This window comes from Engraulis encrasicolus, chromosome 14, assembly GCF_034702125.1.
Source record: "Engraulis encrasicolus isolate BLACKSEA-1 chromosome 14, IST_EnEncr_1.0, whole genome shotgun sequence".
NCBI lineage: Eukaryota > Metazoa > Chordata > Actinopteri > Clupeiformes > Engraulidae > Engraulis > Engraulis encrasicolus.
In genome coordinates, this window is record NC_085870.1 from 46,553,754 (window position 1) to 46,571,370 (window position 17,617).

General features: G+C 43.0%; 1 protein-coding gene across 2 annotated transcripts; it reads left to right on the top strand.

The window, feature by feature from the left end:
- Positions 1-256: 256 nt before the first annotated feature.
- On the top strand, positions 257-17,554 carry dennd2db (DENN/MADD domain containing 2Db). Of its 2 annotated transcripts, none has more exons than XM_063215961.1 (13): positions 257-594; positions 1,265-1,411; positions 4,380-4,558; positions 5,531-5,643; positions 7,138-7,207; positions 8,768-8,845; positions 10,126-10,266; positions 12,016-12,164; positions 13,789-13,969; positions 14,632-14,682; positions 15,099-15,180; positions 15,516-15,758; positions 16,155-17,554. In XM_063215961.1, exons 2-13 carry the CDS (start codon positions 1,321-1,323, stop codon positions 16,238-16,240), a joined length of 1,464 nt encoding a protein of 487 aa, XP_063072031.1. In that variant the 5' UTR covers positions 257-594; positions 1,265-1,320; the 3' UTR covers positions 16,241-17,554. The 2 variants fall into 2 exon arrangements, with proteins under 2 accessions (XP_063072031.1, XP_063072030.1); XM_063215960.1 differs by having other exon boundaries at positions 1,301-1,411.
- Positions 17,555-17,617: the final 63 nt, after the last annotated feature.

The window sequence follows — 17,617 nt, forward strand, 5'->3', positions numbered from 1 at the left end:
AACATTTAAAAAGGCATATATGAAGGAGAAAATATGCCCACAACAGACCTCCTGTCATCATAAAGGCTTTTGACAGAGTATGGCACATTTCAGGATTAACAATTTAGGAAATGCAATTGATAATGTTATCGCTTGGCGAGCAGCCAATGCGCAACGCGGAGAGGGCTGTCACGCAAGCGTTATACCGCACCTCCCAGAATCCACCTGATGAGTGGTACAGCCCCTAGAATATGTTTCAAGTAGAAAAAAACAGACAGTAACCTAGACACGTCTGTCAGGCTGTACGCAAACAATGCGCGTATTATAGACAAACAGGCAACGAAACGTGGAAAAACGGAAGACAGGTTAGCAATTGCCAGAGAAAACGCACAGGGTTGTCGCCACAGTTTTGCGCTATGCAACTGAAGTGGTATCTTGGATGACAGAGGACTTTCAGAATCTTCCTGTACTCACCTGGACTGTCACCATAACCTGACGGCGACTATACGCAATGGCTCAACATGTGCCTTGATAAAGTATGAGCGAGTTGCCCTCTAAACTGTAAAAAAAAAAAAAAAAAGGACCGATAGGCGGACACAGAGTCGCCCCAAAACGGTAAGTTTATCTTTTCGTTTCTTGCCCCATAGTCTGTGTCTGCAATAACCTAAGCTATTTGACAGAATAGACGACATTATACAAACGTTTGATTTCATCAGGCATTTAATCAGAAATATGCATGGAACTGACTGCAGTTAATTGACGCGTATCAATGGAACACTTAGGAATTATGGTAGACTAAACATTAGAAACATCCATGGCTGATAGTGCTTTTATGGTTAGACGGCATTCATCATCTGAGCCAATACTACTTTCATTCTTTCCAACTAAAGTTATGCGTGCTCTCCAGGGGAGCGACCTGATTTCGACAAGCAAAAGTTACCAAGCCGGTAGCGCAGGCTCAGTGCCTCAACCCAAAATATTGTGGTTATAGTTATACCCATAGAGCGCTTTTCTTTTGTGTGTTGCTGAACTCAAGCCACAGAACACAGAAGACAACCACGGTAGCCTACATGTCACTGTCTTTTGTGCCCTGATCATTAGCATGTTCTCACAGAGCCGTTTGATTTTCCACACCTACCTCAGAGAGGAAAACCATTAACCCATCATAAATGTAAAGTTTTATGGATTAGTGATGGAGATGTGTTGTTGGTTGGTTGGTTGGTTGGTTGGTTGGCTGGTCATGAAAATGAAAGCAACTCATATCACTCCCTGTTTTTCTCTTAAGGAAGCCTACTGATTAATGGTCTTCCCCACTCCACAGTTCTCACACAAGGCAGCACCATGTCCAGGGAGAACGATGAGCGGGACAGTGGAACTCTGAAGAGACTGAGCAATGTCTTCTCCAATATCAATGCCAAACTTCACAGAGACCGTAAGTGCTCCCTCCGAAACTACAGCTCTATCCTCCATCTGCCAAAATTGTGTTCAGTTATCGCACACAGTTTTTTTTTTTTAAATGGCATTGCAATGCTGTAACATCACAATAATTCTGTAAACATAACTCTGAACACATCAAATATATCAGTCATATTTTGTAAAGCAAAAAAAACAACAAAAAAAACATGCTGACACGGGAGATGTTTTTGAAAAGGATGGAGTCGTTCTATTATCTGCATTGTCTGGCTATTTTGAGGATGAATTCAAGATCTTAGAAGTCTGAATGTAAATATTCTATGGCAAAACATTCAGAGTCATTAGCCTACTTCAGTATTGTCAGTGATTCTATGTATAGATCACTGACAAGATCATTGACAATACTGAAGTAGGCTGATGACTCTGAATTCTGACAGTGATGTGTGACACATGTGGCTTTTGAGTAAGGTTTCACCTGTGGCAGCCGGAAGGACACAGATAATCATTTTTACATTGTTGTTTTGTATAGTTTACTGTAGTCTTGGTCAGAGGCTCCACAAGGCTAATTCTGTCAAATCCACAGTCACTAATCTGTTAAATCACACATGGCAATTGCGACATGCAACTGTAATAATGTTTTGATAGTCGCGTCACGTGTATGGTGCTGGTATCTACTAAGCCGAGGAACAGTGCAGAAATTTGCATCTGTCGTGCAGGAAGTGACTGGTTCATGCCCTCAGGCATTCAGAAGCCAGCAGTGTGAGAGTTCTGTACAGTATTCTCTCTCAATTGTCATGCAAATGGTGAAGGTACAAGCAGTCAGTGAGCCGTACGCCTGTAAACCCCTGCCATGGGCTGAACATGCAGATCTGATCTCTGTGTGGGATGGGATCCGTTTTGATCCAGGAGGCACATTGAGGGTATATACAAATCTGCGATTTGAGTTTCCTCATTTAGACAGGCAAGTAATGTAGATGAGAGCCTTCACCACTACCCATGAAGGCCGGCATTGTTGATTGGCACTTCCCGTGTGTGTGCGTGTGTGTGTGTGTGTGTGTGTGTGTGTGTGTGTGTGTGTGTGTGTGTGTGCGTGTGTGTGCGTGTGTGTGTGTGTGTGTGTGTGTGTGTGTGTGTGTGTGTGTGTGTGTGTGTGTGTGCGCGTGCGTGTGCGTGTGCGTGTGCGCATGCGTGTGTGTCCGCCTGTCTGTCTGTGTATGGGTGTCTATCTGGGTATGTGTGTGTCTCTGTCTCTGTCTCTGTCTCTGTCTCTCTCTCTCTCTCTCTCTCTCTCTCTCTCTCTCTCTCTCTCTCTCTCTCTCTCTCTCTGTGTGTGTGCATGCACTTCTTTTCTTTGAGGAAACAAACGACACAGACAAATGGCACAGACATCACTCTGGCCTTTGTGTGAGCTCTATCTGAGGTGAGTTGCAAAACAGCGGTCAGGCAGATCATCGCCGGAGTTTTTGATCACTGGGAAGGCCCATCAGGAAATCGTTTAATACTTGGCAAGACCTAGTCTTAGGCAAGCTGCTGTGTACTTTCCACGAGCTGTAAAGCTTTAAATACATCATCTTCAGCCTTTTTCTAGTCTTGCTCTTCTGTCACAGTCTAAAGTGGCTAAGTCTGTGATCCTATTTACACCTGACATTACAATGCAGAGATGTCAGAAGTTCAATTAGAAGTATATTTGTGATGTCCACAAGACACAACATTATATTTACATAGTAGTTGTTACACAACACTGTTACACTGTTACTATAACACTGTTACTGTTACACACATTGTGCAGTGAACACTTGTGTGCTGTGGGGTGCTGTGTCACAATGACAATGGGAGTTGGATTTTTTTTTGTTACAATGCACCTGATGATGTACAGTGTAATAGTGACCCATTAAAATAAAGTGATACCAGCTGACCTGTGGCAACATTAGTCACTTATACTTTTACTTTTGATACTTCAAATGCCTTTTAAAAACAGTTGAGCAAACACTCCTATCGCTGCTTTGTGCGGTCTGAAGACATGTTTGCATTTTCATTTCTATTCAGTGTAGACACAGGGTAGGCTTTCTCGTACTTCCTCTAGATGTGGTTTGGGCAATCAGAACCCAGTTCTTTCTCATACCATCTCTTTCACACCATAGCTTTCTGTAGCAAAGGGGAGACAAGTTGCCCTACCTGAATTTGAACCCCCTGTCTGTGGTAACAATCTGGGGCTATGACCGCTACACCAAAGAGCCAGGCTTGTTGGCCTGAAAGTCAGAGCGCACCCACAATCCCAGTGATGTCCACTCCATTACACTACCTTCCCTTGTGCTTCACACACTCAAGGTTGTCCCTCATGCAGCTGCTATACTTATCCCAGCCAGGGTAATAGACATTCTGTTATGCTATATGCTTCACCCATCACTCAGGTCTGTCACACCAGGGTCCCCTATCTCGGGGGTCCTTCACATGGAATTATATATGGACAGTAAGAGCGCATCCTCAACCCTAGTGATGGTCACACCATTACACGTTTCCATCACCAAGAGCACATTTCATTTTGCTTGGTATAAATGTAGGGTAGGAAGGTGGAAGAAAAAAGGTAGTAAATATGTTATACGTGTCTCTCTGCTGCTCTCTGATGATGGCCATGTTTCATGTTCTAAGTTGAATTATTTGGGGTTGACATCAGACCGTCAGTGGTCAGTAGAAAAGAGACAGACGGTTTACTATTTGTAGTGTAATAAACTCTGGGACGGTGACATTGCGAAAAAGGCTCGAGATTATACAGATGACTCATCCACGGGCCAGCTCTTGAAATGAGTCAAAATAGTAACAGAACATCTCCACAACCACTTAGAGAGCTACAACAAACGGATGGTGTAACCTAAATAGTCTTGAACGCTAATTCACCCCAGTCCATTTATCCATTAGTTCTTGTCTTTGTTGAAGGAGGACATTGAGTTATGGTAAACGGACATCTTTGTTTTGTTGTTTTTGTCCAGGAGGAGAGAGAGAACCTTCCAGTCCAAAGACGGGCCACCAGTCTCCAGGCTCCTCACGGCTCCAGGATCAGAGTAGTGCCAGTGGGCAGTTCTTCTTTGAGTACCTGGTGGTAGTCAGCCTCAAGAAGAGACGCGACCAGGAGGGCTACGAGCCTCAGATCACCTATCAGTTCCCCAAGGTTAGAATTGCACTGTGAAAATTAAAGATTCCTCATGGAACCCCTGAGTTTCAACTGTCGAACAACCCACAACGGTTCTGTGACAAACCGGAACCAATGGGGGCTTGGAAGAATCCCAAGGTCTTCTAAGAGGTGCTTCAGAAACCTTAAAGGCAGTGTTTCTCAACCCTTTTTAGAACAAACACCCCCTGAACCTCATCATAATGCCCCCTTGACCTCTGCCAACGCCCCCCTTAGTATTGAAAAATGAAATGGCCTAATGACCCCATTGGCAATAAGCACCATCCCCAGTCAGCTGTATCTTTCTCAATGCTTCCCAATGCCCCCTGGGGGACTGTACCATCCCCTTTGAGAAACACTACTTCAGGGGTTCCTCCACAATGGCAAAACGAAGATCCTCTGAAGGTTCTTTGAGGAATTATCTGATTGCCACTGTGAAGGACCTTCCAAGAACTGTCAGGTTCTTCAGAGAACCTTTGGGTCCGAACTAGCTGAGGGTTCTTCCTTGAGGAACCATCCACATTTTTCAGTGTAGGTTAGGGAGCACGCTCACGTAGCATAATTTTAGTCCTGAAAGAGGACCTTCAGACAACCTTACAGCATCCTGAATGAAGGAGAGGTCATTGACTGACCTCTTTTAACCTACTACCTGTATGTATGACTCAACGGAAACGCTTCATTCAACATCTTCCTTGGTCATTGCCTGTAAAACATTAACAGAAGTTTACCTGCTTTCAAATGAAACCAATGCCATCTATGATGTCATGTTTTATGATCAGTATCTGATTATGACTTGGTTTATGAAATCAACAGCAGTTGAACCCTGCAAAGGTGAATCACAATGTACATTTATCCCGCATGCTGCTCATTCTGATGTTTTGCTAAGCTGTGTAAACCATTTGGGTAATGTTTGTGTATGAACAAAACCATGAGAGAAGAATCTTAACATCTGTTCTTAATGTGTATTGTCAGCGTGATGCAATGGGCCAGTCCCAGAGAGAGGATGAGGAGAAATCCCTGAAGGCTATTCCTCTCTTCTGCTTTCCTGAAGGGGTCAACTGGGCCCCGTTGACTGAGTACACAAGGTACACACACACACAAGCACACACGCATGCACACATAGCACACACATAAAACCCACCTATAATCCAATGCCAAGTTGTAGAGATACAGCACAAACAGCACATCACCCTTTAGTGCAGCACTTCTCAACCTATTTCCAGTCGCCACACCCTTAAGACAAGGGAAAAATCTGAAGGCAGCCCTAAATGTACAGTAGGTTATTATTAGAATACACACTGTCTCTGAATACCAACAAATTAATGAAATGACAAAACACATGTAACACACACACACACACACACACACACACACACACACACACACACACACACACACACACACACACACACACACACACACACACACGCACACACACACACACACACATTCACACCGCAGCTTCAAAGATAAAACGATAATCTTTGTTATGTTCTTAAGTGTGGCCGTAATTTATGTATGTATACATAAAGAAGAAAGATTCCACATCTTTCTCTGGCACTAAGTGCTCTACATCAAACTTAAAGTAAAATAATAGTTAAGTAGTTAGCATTCATGAGAGTCAAATTGTATGAAGTTTCATTTTTTGCAATGGTCAATAAAATATATTTGAAGGATTTTCTCCTTTTGTATAAATCTTTCTCATGGAGGGCGACTTTTCTGATGCACCCCCCACAGTGTAAAGCGTGCAAAGAATGCAGCATTTCTTGATTGTTTAAAGCATACACTTTCAAGTGAACAATGTATTTATGCGGCATGATTCGACAAGCGCACAGCCATTTGATGCACCCCCACAGTTTAAAGTGTGCACAGAGTGCAGCAACACATATTGCTTGTTTGCTATGCACATTTTTGTCTGTGAACAATGTAGTGCAGTAGCATTTCACATGTGGAAACTCGAAACCACACAGCACCCATATGGCCCACATGCTGCAGAGATGCAGCCCATTGAAGGTGGATGGAAAACAACCAACCAAAGCCTACTTTCACTTTGACTGTTTTTCTTTCCAACACAAGTGAGTGCAGTGATTATAGCTCTTTTCTCTTGTATCAGCATAGCTCTCTAAGCTGGCTGAGAAGCTCTCTGGTAGGACATACAGTAATTACACAACACCCCTGTGCTCATCCCTCTAAAGTGTGAAATTACCTGACATAATGATTGTGGGCTACTCTGTATTTACCACTATGATGGAGGCACTCCCATGACCATTACTGTTGAGCTAACTAAGTCATTGTGTAGCCATAGGGCGCCTAAATGAACTAAATAGGCAACTGCGCAAAACAATTTAGTTTAATGTAATTCAATTTGACTCACAATGCATTCATTGTGTGCCGTTATGGTTTTTTTTTGTCTAGAATCTGTTTGTTGTTGGAGATCATACAACAACAGAAAGTGTCAAAGACAAAGCTCAGCTTCACCATTATCTGCTTTTACTCTTGTGGGAATTGTGTGTTTATTTTGGCTCAACGTATATATTCTGACATCCTTCCCTTTTTATCTTTCTTTATCATGTTTGTAGTGAAACCTTCTCTTTCGTTCTGACTGAAATTGATGGCAGCAGGCGGAATGGCTACTGCAGAAGGCTACTGGTAACAGCTCTCTCCAGACATTCTTTAAGGAATAAGTCATTGTAAAGAAACGGTCCCTTCTGAGTCTTTTATGGGAAGCGAAAGTGAAAGGAACCTTGTGTATGTGTTGGACATCATCCATATTACAGCCATGTCAGGGAAATTAGGGCACAGGAACATACTGAAGAATAAAGTGCTTCCTTCCCGCCGGAGTCATGCACTGTAAAAACACATCAGTTGAAGTGAAAACGAAGACAGCACTTTGTGTGGGAAATCCCCTCACCTTCCAAAGCCCTTGAAGGGTATTTTGTTAAAATTCCACTTAATTGTTTGTAACAGTTTACTGAACCATTGTCACAACACAACCCCTATGTAGCGAAGGGGAGTAGAGTTGCCCCGCTGGGACTTAAACCTGGACCTTTAGGGGTACTATACTGGGGCTCTGACCACTACACCTTTGGTATGACAGTCAGAGCGCACCCGCAACCCTTGTGATGGCCACTCCATCACACTGCCTTCCCCTTTGGAGAGCAGACCTGCTTCACACGGGTCTGACGCATAGCAAACGAGTGCCCTCTTGGTGTCCTTCACCACCCACCGCACACCACACATTCTATGCTGGGGTCCCTCGCACTAGGGTTATCCATTCTGGGGTACCATATTGCCAATACATGAACCTTCTGGGGTACTTACTATACTGGGGCTCTGACCGCTACATCAAAGAGCCAGGTTCGTTGGTGTGACAGTCCGAGTGCACCCACAACTCTAGTGATGGCCACTCCATCACCCTAATTCCAAAAATTGAAGTTAGTATAGTTTAAAAAGAGAATTATTGTTATTGACTGACAGACTTCAAGAAAATGCATAGACATAAGTTACTATTTTGTGACATGTGTATATATATATATATATATATATATATATATATATATATATATATATATATATATATATATATATATATATATATATATATATATATATATATGAAGAGTTCAGATGCAAAACCCCCTAACTCCATTTCTGGAGACCTGCACTTCTATATTTTTATAGAACCCCGTTGTTGGTTTAGTTTACATTCATGGACTTGATAATACATATAAATAGTTATATTGCATAAATAAAATAAAAAATATGCAATTTTGATAGCTTTTTATTAAATAAAAATGAATTAAGATTATTTTCTGAAAAGGCACTTAGGGGGTTTTGCCCCTGAACTCTTCATATATATATATATATATACTGTGTACATTTTATATATTTATTTATTTTATTTTTTGGGGGGGGGGGGGTTATTGCCTTTATTTGACAGGATAGTGAAGGTAGTGACAGGAAGTGAGTGGGCAGAGAGTTATGAATTATTATACAGTGTACATACGTTACTCAATAAGTAGGTAACATCCATTCATGGATGCAGATGAAGCCAAAACATTTTACGTATTACACCTTAAATTTGGGTGAATGCACAGTCACTGCTTTACAATAGGCTATTTATTATCTGGCTAACATCATCTATCGCTGAAGTAGTTGACTAAACTGAGGCTGTGGCTGTGTGTCTTGTGTTTATGTGTTTTGCATTAGCCGTCTGGGAAAGGTGCTCGGGCCCCAGAAGCCTACTGCATCATCAGCAGACTGGCCTGCTTCGGCCTCTTCTCCAAGGTGAGTGTGACGGTGCTCTGCCGATGTTGCTTAAAGTATCCTTTTGCCTTTTGCTCTTATGTCTATTCATTTTGCTTTTATGTCTATTCTAAGTATCTACTCTTCTGCCTGTAGTGTATGCCTGTCCCATTTGCACAAAAACTAACACCAAAATACATTGCTAAAGGGGTTGTAGAGATGGGGGGACGAGGAGGCTGTGGATTGAATGAGTGTGTGAATGTGTGTTGAGATGCTGTGCTCCTCATATCTTGTATTGTCTGTACTGCCCAGATTTAAGAGGACCCTATTGAAAATGAGATGTCACATTTCAAGAGGCATTCCCTATATGTGAAATAAATACATAGCCTCTTTGCACAGATGGGCCTGCCGGCGAGCCCGTTCACTCATTGCTGAAAAGACTCAACTACTTCATAACAACATTGCCATGCCATTACAGAGAGCCTTAAGCAACAGATTAAGACTGATTAAGTCATTACAATTTTGGTGGCAGTACAGTTATAACAGACTCTGCGCAAATGGATTAAGCGCATTGTAATGTGCTTGGTAGGACAATTTGCAGGTTAGGGTACTATTAAAAGTCATTGGCCTCTGATTGCCTCACAGCTCTCAGTCGAGTCATGCCACAGTTAACTTATTCTCTTGTCTTATGAGTTATTGTCATTTTATTGGAATATAAAGGTTATAAGGATGTTTGATTGCTTGTCATGTCAAAGTCAACTAGAGAACTCTCTCTCACCCCCCCCTCTCTAGTAATATTACTGAATGAATAAGCGTAAAACTAAGAACTTAACCTTTAACAATGACTGTATAGAACACACAAAGACCCACATCTTGTGGGTGTTAAGTGTGAGTCATGTCTTCAAATGTGTGAGTAGAATACCTCAGCTCTATTGAGGTGACTAACTGTATTAAACTTTAAAGGAACTGGGATTCCCCCTCTGTCCCAATCAACCAATTAACAACTAACCCAGGTCTGTGCCTCAACACAGTTGCTGGACATGAAGCATTTTAATTTATACAGTGCTCGGCTGTCATGGCCAAACCCTGCATAACTGGTTGTGCTGAGAAGAAAAGCTCAGGCATGCCACACCACACCTCTGCCATTTTATTTCCCCAAACTTGGCAGTCTGCCCAACGCCAGCTGATCACAAGACTTTAACAGTAGCAGCACTGAAGCCATTAATTCCTCTATTGTTTTGTCGAGAAGCTCTTTAAGAGGGCCGGAATGCCAGAGGGCTAAAGGTGAGAGGTGTGTTTTCCCTTTCCTCTTTTCCTGGCAGATATTCGACGAGGTGGAAAAGCGCCGGCAGAAGTCGATGGCCATGATCTACCCCTTCATGCAGAGCCTGAGGGAGGCGTCCATCCCTGCCCCCGGCCACACGGTCAAGATCAAGAGCTTCATTCCCGAGTCTGGCACTGAGGTAGGCCTGCTGAGATGATGAACTAACCGGGCTAACCCCTTCACACAGTGCCTCTCACCAAAATTGTAATTAACAAGTCTTAATCCATTATTTAAGACTTTTGGCATTTTCATTTCAATGTTATCATATAGTGTTGTCAGCAAGGAGTGAATAGGGCCCATCGATTGGCAACGAGGTAGACCTACTGAGACTAAAGTACAATCCTGGATTTATTTAAAGTAAGGGTTTGCTATACTGTAAACCCTCTATAACAGATCGAACAAGAGCGATCAGAGATGGCTGCCTGGCCCCCTTGCCAGTGCCTGATGCATATGATGTGTGTTTGGCACCACCCTCAGGTGACCCAAAACACTGGTGCCGGACAGACAGACAGACAGACAGACAGACAGACAGACAGACAGACAGACAGACAGACAGACAGACAGACAGACAGATAGGGAAATTGCAATACTTGGCCTAACCCCTTCTGGGTGATCAGGTAACTAGATAATTTATGACGAAATACAATGTTTACAGTGAGATTGAAATTTGGACACATGCATCCCCACCTCTGCATTGGCTGTAAAGGTTCACTGGACAAATGAAAAAAAGTAATTGGTATAATGCATTAAATTGATGTTTACAAAGACATGGATCTCACCAAGTGGTCAGTGGCGTTCTCATATGCAACTTGACAATTTCCTTGTTGACTATTTAATTGTCAATGTATTTCATCACAAATGACCTAAAGTGTTATTGTTAGTAGACTACTCATTATGTTAGAGTTCAGAAGATGGAGTTCTTTCGACCAATGTAATCTAGTCCTTCAGATTTGCGCAACTCAATGTCAGAATGAAAAAGATTTCTAGTGACTCAAAGAACATTTTCATTTTGTAATTTTGCTGATCTCTGAAGAATGTTGCATGCAGTGTTTGTCTCCTCCCTTGAAGGGAATCATTTGAAAAAATTAAACATTGTTTATAGTAGATGTGCTGTGCAATTTAGAAAAGAGATAAACTGAAAATACAAAAGCATATTGTACTTTAGTTAGTGATGTATTTGAACCACATGCTCTCTGCAATATTGAATCACCATATTATATGACCTTTTAGGGAGGTCTATGAGTCAAACACTGACCACCTTCTCAATGAGGGGAAGGTTTGCAAATTAAACCCATTGCTACACGTCTTGTCTACATAATATGTATTATTAACATATTATGGTCGTCCCATTTTTTGTAAGTATTCTGGGGGCTGTTTGGGCTTTTATTATGACAGGACAGTGTGAGAGGAGACAGCAAATCAGCAGGAGAGTGAGACGGGGTAGGGCTGGGTAATGACCCAGGCCGGACTCGAACCTGAAAGTGAAGTGAAAGTGAAAGCCCAACTGGGAAATTACAAATCCCGTGCAAGGGGGCAGCCCCTTATGGTGCCCAAAAGGGAGCAGTGTGGCGAGACAATACCATGCTCAGGGTACCTCAGTCATGAAAGAGGATGGGGGAGAGCACTGGTTAATTACTCCCCCCACCTGGTAGGTCGGTAGTCGAACCGGCAAGCTTTGGGCTACAAGTCTGACTCCCTAACCTCTTACCCATGACCCATGAACCTGAGTGGGGGGCTTAACACACTGCACCATAGCCCCTTCTCCCCCACAATTAGTCCTGATTTAACTAATTTCACTATGTTTTATACAAAGTGTCTGTATGTACAGTATGTGACAAATAAACAATCCTTGAATCTTTGACTACGTTTTTTCCCCTGTTCTTCCCAGATCATCAGTCTGACGAGACCAGTAGACTCGTGGCTGGAGCATGTGGACTTCAGAACACTCTTCCGTTACCTTAGCGATGAGGAGGTGCTTTTGGTGTTTGCTGCTACAGTGCTGGAACGGCGTATCATCTTCATCGCTGATGAACTCAGGTATTCTTTTAATTTAGAAACGTAGGGGACGGGAGATGAATAGAATATAACATCTTTTATTTTCCATTGTCATTGTTTTTTTTTTCAAGTATTGTTTTTTTCTCAAAAAAAGTAGAGACAGGAAGTGAGTTGGGGGAGAGGGTCGGGGAAGGGCCGGCAAAGGACCTGGGCCTGGAATCGAACCCGGGTCGGCTGTGTAGTAGACGAGTGCCCTACCATATTAGCCACGGTAGGGCCTGTCATTGTCATTGTAACAACAAAATATAGCATTCCTTGTTGACTGAGGCAAAAAATGGTATATATATGGTATATGGTATATGGTATAGTATATTTCAAAAAGTTGATATGAAAACTATTCTTAGGTCTAAGTGCAGTAATGGCCGCTGGATAAAAACTGTTCTTCAGTCTATTTGTCCTGGTTTTCATAGATCTGTATCCACTACCAGATGGCAGCAGTTCAAACTGGTTGTGGCCTGGGTGTGATGTGTCTCTAAGGAACAGAGGTGTCAATCCCGGGTTCAGAAAGTAAAAACCCTGCCACAAATTGGATCCAACCATCTCCGAATCACCTGATAATTGAACACTCAAGACCAGCTGCTTATTAGAGTCACCTGTGTTGGAAGGAAACTGTGGCAGGGTTTTTACTTTCTGGACCAGGAATTGACACCTCTGCTAAGGAATAAGGATATAATTGAGACAGCGAGTACTGTAAAGGCAGCCACTGATGTTCTCTGATGCCTTTATGACCTGCTGGAGCACTTTCCTCTGCGCCACAGGGCAGCCTGGGAACCAAACACAAAGACAATACAGTATGTCGATATGCTCTCCACTGAGCAGCAGTAGAAGGACACAAGCACCTTCTGGTGCACCTTTTGTTATTATGCAGAAGACCCGGGTTCAATTCCGGCCCAAGGTTGTTTCCCGATTCTTCCCCATCTCTCTCTACCACTCATTTCCTGTCTCTCTCACGGTTCTGTCTGAGTAATGAAGGCGTAATAACCTATAAAAGTATTAAAAGAAATGAAACACATTGGAAAATTGAGGTACACTTTTACACATTGAATACTCTTAAAGGACCAACTTAAATGCCACACTGAGAAGTTGGGGGTCATCAATTGGATCAACAACAGTCTCTTAATTCATCTTGCAGCCCTTCGTCTGTTATAATGGCAATAAGCATGTTTGTCCTGTAAGAATAGAACATCTCTCTGTAGTTCTCTATGAGGGAATAGTATGTGTCCTAAGACAAAAAAAAATAGTTGGTATTGCTTTTAAAAAATAGGAGCGATGTTGATTAGATAGAATATTATCCAATATACTGTAACAACCTGGACTGGAAAGTGTTCATCTGTTAATGTGTGTGTTTGTATGTTACTTTCCCCTGTGGCTTGCTCCCTGTCTCTCCAATGATGCATGTATGGTGTCCGACTTGCACTGGGGGTTGGGTTGGTGGGGTAGGTAGCTATTAGTCTTCAGTGTAGACAGTGTCATTGCAAAACAGTCGTGGGCATGATGGAGAGGCCAACTGCACAAAGCTCAACCGTTTTCTTTCTGTTTCACCATGTTCACAAACGTTTAAAGCCAACACTCTTCTCTGTATTGCATTTCGGTATATCCCCTACAGCACGCTGTCTCAGGTCATCCATGCTGTCGCTGCCTTGCTGTATCCGTTCACATGGCAACATACCTTCATCTCCATCGTGCCTAAGGTGCTCATCGATGTCGTCATGGCGCCCACGCCATACTTGCTGGGTGTCACACGGAACATGCTGGACCTAGTCACGGATCAGAGCGATGATGCCGATGTGAGTAGACTATCAGTGTTGCCAAATGCTTACACGCTGTGAAACAGAAAGTTCATATTGGTATATAGGTTAGGTTTCAGTATTAGTCTTCACCAGGGAGATATTTGCCTTGGAGACAGGAGAGTTTGCTGCACCATAAAAACGCAAAGTAACACATTTATTACAGAGAATATGCACATACAGTATATAAGCACTTTGACATAAAGTAAAAAGATATATGGTTCTCCCATTTTGATGATTTAGTTACTCAGTTGTTCACTTGGATCCATTAGTGATACTATAGGTGTCATAAGCCCTGCAGTGGCGTGCGCTGTCGAACACCCTCTAACCAGTTAAACCATCCATGAAGTGTGTGTAGGCTTTTGTGTTTGTACTCTGTTTTATGTCGAGCCCCAACTGGACACGAAGTTCAAGGAAACCGTTAAGAATGTAAACGTTTTCTTCGTGCTGGCTCGTGCTTTTTGTTTAGAAATCCTCAATGGTCAGTCTTGAAGACTCGAAGGCTTTGTGGTCCTGTGAGGACTTGCAGATGTCCAGTGACACTCATTAAGCAAACAGGATTAGAGGACATGGACCTGGTCCAGGGAGGAGGGGGGGCCGGGGGGTACTGCGAGGGTCGGCCATTTTTCTTAAAACTTTTGCACTTGTGTACACTTTTACAGCTGTTTATCGTCGACCTATCAGATGGCGCGGAGGAGAAGTTCATCATGCGGGTGAGTGTCGTCAATCTGCCACAGTGATTGCATTTATATGTAGTGTGAGAAGGAAAAAAGAAAGCGCTGACAAGCATCCATTTTCTGTTTCTCTTCAAACAACCCCTCAACATACACACGTGTTCATACACACACACACACACACGCACGCACACGCACACGCACTCGCACACACCCTTAACGTCATGGGCACTCACTATTTCTGTTCTACTTTTGCTTTCACATGATCCTAATTCTGAGGGATCTCTCCCCCTGAGGGCTCCAGAAGTAGCTTTTGTTGTTCAAGGCCACACTGACGTACTTAGTGAGTAATGTTGGCAGCAGCACAGCCCCCACAACATTCCCCTTGGTCTTGGTCCCACAACATTTTTAAACCAAGTTTCTCTTCTTTTTTTCTTTTTGTTTTCTCCTCACAGCTAGGGGATGAGGACTCCATAATTCCACCGAAGTTAAAGGAGGACTTACTCACCGCTCTCAGTGTCCGAGAGCCAAACTCAAGTAAGACAGATGTTTACGTCCTGATTCAGTATTTTTTGTTATGTTATGTCTGACTTGGGCCTTCACAACATTTGTAGTTGCCTTGGCAACAACTGTGCTGTTTACGTGAGAGCTGATAACATTGGGATAGCAGTGCTGTCTAACTGTTGTTGTGCGTCCATCACGCCTCTTGATTAAAACAGTATGCTGCCTTACAACATCCAAGACAAGAATGTGACGTTAGAAGGAATTCACAGGGATTTTGTCATCAGATTGGTTGCGTTTCCCCGAAAACATGTTCTCCTAGCTTCGCAAGAAAGGCTCCTGACTGTAACTGCTGTGTTGTTGCTTTTCAGCTGCAGAGGAGTTGAACAGGGTTATCTCTGAGGCCTTCCTGTCTTTCTTCGTGAACACGGTGGGCCACTTTGCCAGCCACGTGAAGCATAAAGGCAGCGGGGGCCAGCCAGGTGTTTTCAACAAGAAGGCTTTCTGCAAGGCCCCCGAGCACAAGGCCAACCGCCATTTTGTCAAGCAGTTTGTGGAGACGCAAATGTTTGACATCTTCATACAGGAAGTGGAAAAGCATCCAAATCGAGAAGGTCAGGAGATGCTTCCTTTTGCTTTTGAAAAGGATATAAAAATGACATGTTTAGCAGTTATATTTTTAAACACATGTGCACAGCATTCCTCTCAAAGTATATGAGCTTTCAAGACTATACAAAACTTGAGCAACAGTAACAAATGAGTTATGGCCCAGCCGTGGCTGAATCGGCTGGGCACTGCACTTCTACACCGGCGACCCGGGTTCGATTCCAGTCCGAGGTCATTTGCCGAACCTTCCCCATCTCTCTCCCCACTTGCCTCCTGTCACCTCTCTAACTGTCCTGTCACAAATACCCCCCCCCCCAAAAAAAAGACATATGAGTTGCAGCAGCACATAAAAAATGCTCTATATTGTTATTCATCTGTGTCATTTCTGTGTTTATCTCTTTCAGGATTCTTTCATAAAAAAGTTGCTGAGTATGAAGAGAAAAGAAAAAGTGAGAAGGTGAAGAATCTTTGGGGCCGCGTTGGACTCTAAGGCCCAACACAAACACAAAGTAAATTACTGTAATGGACCACTGGAGCCTTACTTTAACTGGGACTTCAGTATGCGTTCTAGATTTGTTGGAGGCAGGGCTGCTGACAGCTTTGACCAGGCCTAGGACCGAGTCATCTGAAAGCCCCAGCCCCCAATACATACAATGCATTGACAACCCAATTGGGCCCCCCACTGACCTATATCATTGACCTATATCTAGGTCAGTGGGTCCCCCGTCTCGGGACAACTGCACCCCCCACCCCCCTGTCGGCTCGCCTGTGGAGGAATCATTTTTTTGTCTTTTCTGGCGAAAACCATACATCTGTTTATAGGAGATGCTGGAAGTCAGCTGATGTTTTAGAATTTCAGCCTTTTGCTCTTCAACACCTTGACTGCTGATACTGTTTGGCCTCAGCATCCCTTAGGAAAAAGACATTACTCCCATGATTTGACCAGGTGAAATTGTACTCCTCTCGTGACAGAAGGTTTGGGACTGCTTCATTGGAGAGCAGTAGCTTTACGAGGACAGGAATCAGGGACAATCCACTTTTTTATTCATACACTGTCATAAATCTTCAAGAATGGTTTGCAAGATCATTTGGTTCTCTATTGCAGTATATATATATTTTTTAGAATAGTCTTCATCCACTGTCATGAAAGGCTATGACTGTTGAAGTGAAGAGTGGTTATGTTTTATTTGCCAATATTTATTGCACTTCCGTGAAATGCTGTGAAATGCCAACTGTTTGGTGTGAGCAATTGGATCTGTTGGCCATGTACACACACACTCACTCACACACACACACACGTGTATTGTGCGCGTACGTACAGCAGGGGTGGGGAACCTATGTCTCGAGCGCCGTTTGCTGGCTCGAGGGTCCTGATATAATTTTAATGTTATGCAGCTTCACATGAAATATGACATACTTTGTAAAGGACTCTTACTATTGTAAAGTACATTTGCAATACAATTAAATTATATTCAGGGGATCTAGATAAGGTGGGATCTGTTTTAAAGGTGGCTGCCTTCAATAATAGGCCTAAAGGGCAGGGGGGAAGATCCTGGTGTGTGCTCATAGTACGGCCCTCGGAGGACTTTTATGGCCCTTGGTGGAATTTGAAGTGGCCCCTCGAATGAAAAAGGTTCCCCACCCCTGCCGTACAGTATAACAGAGATTGCTTTTTAAAAGTATGAAGGAAACATATAAAACCTCCACATGAAGAAAAAACAATTGATGGTCTGTCCAGCAGGGCACAAGCTAATGCTGTAAACGTGATTGGATGTTTTCTCTTTCTCTGCAATTCATGACAAATCCTGTATGGAGCCATTCCTGTATGATTATGGTTTTGTTATAGCATAAACATTACAAAAGAGTT